Raw genomic sequence first — 5,000 nt, forward strand, 5'->3', positions numbered from 1 at the left:
CTGTGAGTATACACTACTGTAACCTTACTCTCGCTGTGAGTATACACTACTGTAACCTTACTCTCGCTGTGAGTATACACTACTGTAACCTTACTCTCGCTGTGAGTATACACTACTACACTACTGTATACACTACTGCAACCTTCCTCTCGCTGTGAGTATACACTACTGTAACCTTACTCTCGCTGTGAGTATACACTACTGCAACCTTCCTCTCGCTGTTAGTATACACTACTGTAACCTTCCTCTCGCTGTGAGTATACACTACTGTAACCTTACTCTCGCTGTGAGTATACACTACTGTAACCTTACTCTCGCTGTGAGTATACACTACTACACTACTGTATACACTACTGTAACCTTACTCTCGCTGTGAGTATACACTACTGCAACCTTCCTCTCGCTGTTAGTATACACTACTGTAACCTTACTCTCGCTGTGAGTATACACTACTGTAACCTTACTCTCGCTGTGAGTATACACTACTGTAACCTTCCTCTCGCTGTTAGTATACACTACTGTAACCTTACTCTCGCTGTGAGTATACACTACTGTAACCTTACTCTCGCTGTGAGTATACACTACTGTAACCTTACTCTCGCTGTGAGTATACACTACTACACTACTGTATACACTACTGTAACCTTACTCTCGCTGTGAGTATACACTACTGTAACCTTACTCTCGCTGTGAGTATACACTACTACACTACTGTATACACTACTGTAACCTTACTCTCGCTGTGAGTATACACTACTGTAACCTTACTCTCGCTGTGAGTATACACTACTACACTACTGTATACACTACTGCAACCTTCCTCTCGCTGTGAGTATACACTACTGTAACCTTACTCTCGCTGTGAGTATACACTACTGTAACCTTCCTCTCGCTGTGAGTATACACTACTGTAACCTTCCTCTCGCTGTGAGTATACACTACTGTATACACTACTGTATCCTTCCTCTCGCTGTGAGTATACACTACTGTATACACTACTGTAACCTTCCTCTCGCTGTGAGTATACACTACTGTATACACTACTGTAACCTTACTCTCGCTGTGAGTATACACTACTGTAACCTTCCTCTCGCTGTGAGTATACACTACTGTATACACTACTGTAACCTTCCTCTCGCTGTGAGTATACACTACTGTATACACTACTGTAACCTTACTCTCGCTGTGAGTATACACTACTGTAACCTTACTCTCGCTGTGAGTATACACTACTGTAACCTTACTCTCGCTGTGAGTATACACTACTGTAACCTTACTCTCGCTGTGAGTATACACTACTACACTACTGTATACACTACTGTAACCTTCCTCTCGCTGTGAGTATACACTACAGTATACACTACTGTAACCTTACTCTCGCTGTGAGTATACACTACTGTAACCTTCCTCTCGCTGTGAGTATACACTACTGTAACCTTCCTCTCGCTGTGAGTATACACTACTGTAACCTTCCTCTCGCTGTGAGTATACACTACTGTAACCTTCCTCTCGCTGTGAGTATACACTACTGTATACACTACTGTAACCTTACTCTCGCTGTGAGTATACACTACTGTAACCTTACTCTCGCTGTGAGTATACACTACTGTAACCTTACTCTCGCTGTGAGTATACACTACTGTAACCTTACTCTCGCTGTGAGTATACGACTGAAACCTGCTGAATCAGATCTGTGTCCTGTGTTACTGCAGACGGTCAGTGATCAGAGGACATCAGCGCTCCGATCCGCCGCTATCTCACACACACATCAGCGCTCCGATCCGCCGCTATCTCACACACACATCAGCGGTCACTGCTTTATAAAGACACAGAGAGGATCTGCAGCAGGACTCATGCTCAATCAGACTTAATGCTCAATTAGGACTGAGTCTTCTAAAGATAATGAAAACAAGATCATGGAGATAAAAGGATTATTGTGCTGGGATTCTTCATTGTATTTATTTGACCTTTTAGTTTAATTTGTTTTTCTGTTGAATAATATTGAAAAAGTCAGTGAAGTCCCCTGTTGAAATGTAAAGATTGCATGAACTGCTGGTGTTTGTGTTTCAGTTTGCTCGGTGTGTGCCGATTTCCCAGGAGTGTTTGGAGGTGAGTTCCACCGTCCGTCTTAAAGAACTGTTCGTTTCCACTGTGACTTCCTGAGCTTTCCTTCAGTTGACATCATCCCAAAATATGATATCCATCACATTACTTATTATGTTTCGACAAACTGCTAGTTGCTGGAAAGCTATCGCGTCCTGTTAGGAGCCGCTGTGGGGCGATAGGACACCGCGAGGAGAATCTGCTCTGTGTTCAGGGAACATCTCACAGACGTCACAGTGATTCTCTAATAAAGAAGCAGGGCATTATGGGGGAGCAGGAGATTAAACCGATGACAGTCTGTCTCCTCGGCTTTCTCTTGCGTTTCCGTTTCCAGGGCCTGACCGCCCGCACCCGTTCACCAGCAGAGCCTCGGGAGCCGCGAGCTCTCCTGACGTTTAGTGATTCCTGGAGAGACTTTGATCTGTGTGTGTTTCATCCGCGCGACGGCATGCGCTTTACAGAACACACAGTCTGCGGCGCGCCAATCAAACCGCTATAATACTTTAATGTCACTGATATGGTAGTATAGTTCATATTTTGAATTAATTTTTATTTGCATAAGTTGTTTTCATATATATATATATGTATGTATGCGTATATTACTGTATATAATACTTATTTAATTGTATAGTTGGTACTCCATTTAAAATATGCTTTTTAATACAAAAAAATTATTGGGACAGTGGTTGCTTAATTTGCATTAAGAAATAATGTCACAATGAAGACGAATAATGTTTATAAGATTATGCTTTATTTTCTTTATATAATGTATTTTTTCTTTGTTTTGATGAGTCAGGCCTGATTAGCACATTCGTGTGTGTTCGGTCTCATACGCGGAGGTTTAGAAGCTTCTGTATGATAACCCAGGCTGATTTACGCTTGTGTTTACATCAGTAACCGACCCGTCTGACGCCTGGACGAGTTAATAACATCCAATAACCAGAGAACTGAAGATTACACTCCCCGCTCGTGAATAATTCATATCTGATTAGCGAGACGCCAGCAGATTCCTGAAACTAGCATCAGAAGAGTTCAGTTCCTCATCTGTCCGGATACACACTCTAACTCACTCAACCCAGTGTCCAGAACATTACTCGTGTTTTATCCTCTCAGAGGTTCTGCGATGAACACTCTAAAGTGACCTAAGTAATGCATTAAACGTCAAGCACTCAAAGCATGCACATGACGGATGAGAGTGCAACAGCCGCTTCCGGAAGTACAAACTCCATCGATGTTCTCCATAGGGAGATTTTAACAATAACTGATGACCTTTAAAGTCATTGATCTGCGACTAAAGCCGTTAGTCGATGGCGAATGCTTTAGTTCAACTTCATATGAAAGTATTCAACAGCGGAAAAACTGTTCATGAGTTTTTATTCCTCATTAATCGCAGCGGCGTCAGACTCGTTGAGTCTCTGATATCCCAGCATGCACTATTCCTCTTTAATCGCAGCGGCGTCAGACTCGTCGTGTCTCTGATATCCCAGCATGCACTATTCCTCATTAATCGCAGCGGCGTCAGACTCGTCGTGTCTCTGATATCCCAGCATGCACTATTCCTCATTAATCGCAGCGGTGTCAGACTCGTCGTGTCTCTGATATCCCAGCATGCACTATTCCTCTTTAATCGCAGCGGCGTCAGACTCGTCTTGTCTCTGATATCCCAGCATGCACTATTCCTCTTTAATCGCAGCGGCGTCAGACTCGTCGTGTCTCTGATATCCCAGCATGCACTATTCCTCATTAATCGCAGCGGCGTCAGACTCGTTGAGTCTCTGATATCCCAGCATGCACTATTCCTCTTTAATCGCAGCGGCGTCAGACTCGTCGTGTCTCTGATATCCCAGCATGCACTATTCCTCATTAATCGCAGTGGCGTCAGACTCGTCGAGTCTCTGATATCCCAGCATGCACTATTCCTCATTAATCGCAGCGGTGTCAGACTCGTCGAGTCTCTGAAATCCCAGCATGCACTATTCCTCATTAATCGCAGCGGCGTCAGACTCGTTGAGTCTCTGATATCCCAGCATGCACTATTCCTCTTTAATCGCAGCGGCGTCAGACTCGTTGAGTCTCTGATGTCCCAGCATGCACTATTCCTCATTAATCGCAGCGGCGTCAGACTCGTTGAGTCTCTGATATCCCAGCATGCACTATTCCTCTTTAATCGCAGCGGCGTCAGACTCGTTGAGTCTCTGATATCCCAGCATGCACTATTCCTCATTAATCGCAGCGGCGTCAGACTCGTTGAGTCTCTGATATCCCAGCATGCACTATTCCTCATTAATCGCAGCGGCGTCAGACTCGTTGAGTCTCTGATATCCCAGCATGCACTATTCCTCATTAATCGCAGCGGCGATATCCCAGCATGCACTATTCCTCATTAATCGCAGCGGCGATATCCCAGCATGCACTATTCCTCATTAATCGCAGCGGCGTCAGACTCGTCGTGTCTCTGATATCCCAGCATGCACTATTCCTCATTAATCGCAGCGGCGTCAGACTCGTCGTGTCTCTGATATCCCAGCATGCACTATTCCTCATTAATCGCAGCGGCGTCAGACTCGTCGTGTCTCTGATATCCCAGCATGCACTATTCCTCATTAATCGCAGCGGTGTCAGACTCGTCGTGTCTCTGATATCCCAGCATGCACTATTCCTCATTAATCGCAGCGGTGTCAGACTCGTTGAGTCTCTGATATCCCAGCATGCACTATTCCTCATTAATCGCAGTGGCGTCAGACTCGTTGAGTCTCTGATATCCCAGCATGCACTATTCCTCATTAATCGCAGCGGCGTCAGACTCGTCGTGTCTCTGATATCCCAGCATGCACTATTCCTCATTAATCGCAGCGGTGTCAGACTCGTTGAGTCTCTGATATCCCAGCATGCACTAT

The 5,000-nt window shown here is 44.7% G+C and overlaps 1 protein-coding gene across 2 annotated transcripts in view; it reads left to right on the forward strand.

Annotated features, from left to right (window-relative positions):
- The window catches only part of cntn1a (contactin 1a), a 71,750-nt gene that overhangs the window by 24,390 nt on the left and 42,360 nt on the right, over positions 1-5,000 (forward strand). For both annotated transcript variants that reach the window (XM_079603336.1, XM_079603337.1), the window contains exon 3: positions 2,071-2,109. In XM_079603336.1, coding sequence (XP_079459462.1) covers positions 2,071-2,109 — 39 coding nt within the window. The remainder of the gene's footprint in view (positions 1-2,070; positions 2,110-5,000) is intronic.

The sequence above is a fragment of the Phoxinus phoxinus genome, assembly GCF_949152265.1.
Source record: "Phoxinus phoxinus genome assembly, chromosome: 25".
Taxonomy (NCBI): domain Eukaryota; kingdom Metazoa; phylum Chordata; class Actinopteri; order Cypriniformes; family Leuciscidae; genus Phoxinus; species Phoxinus phoxinus.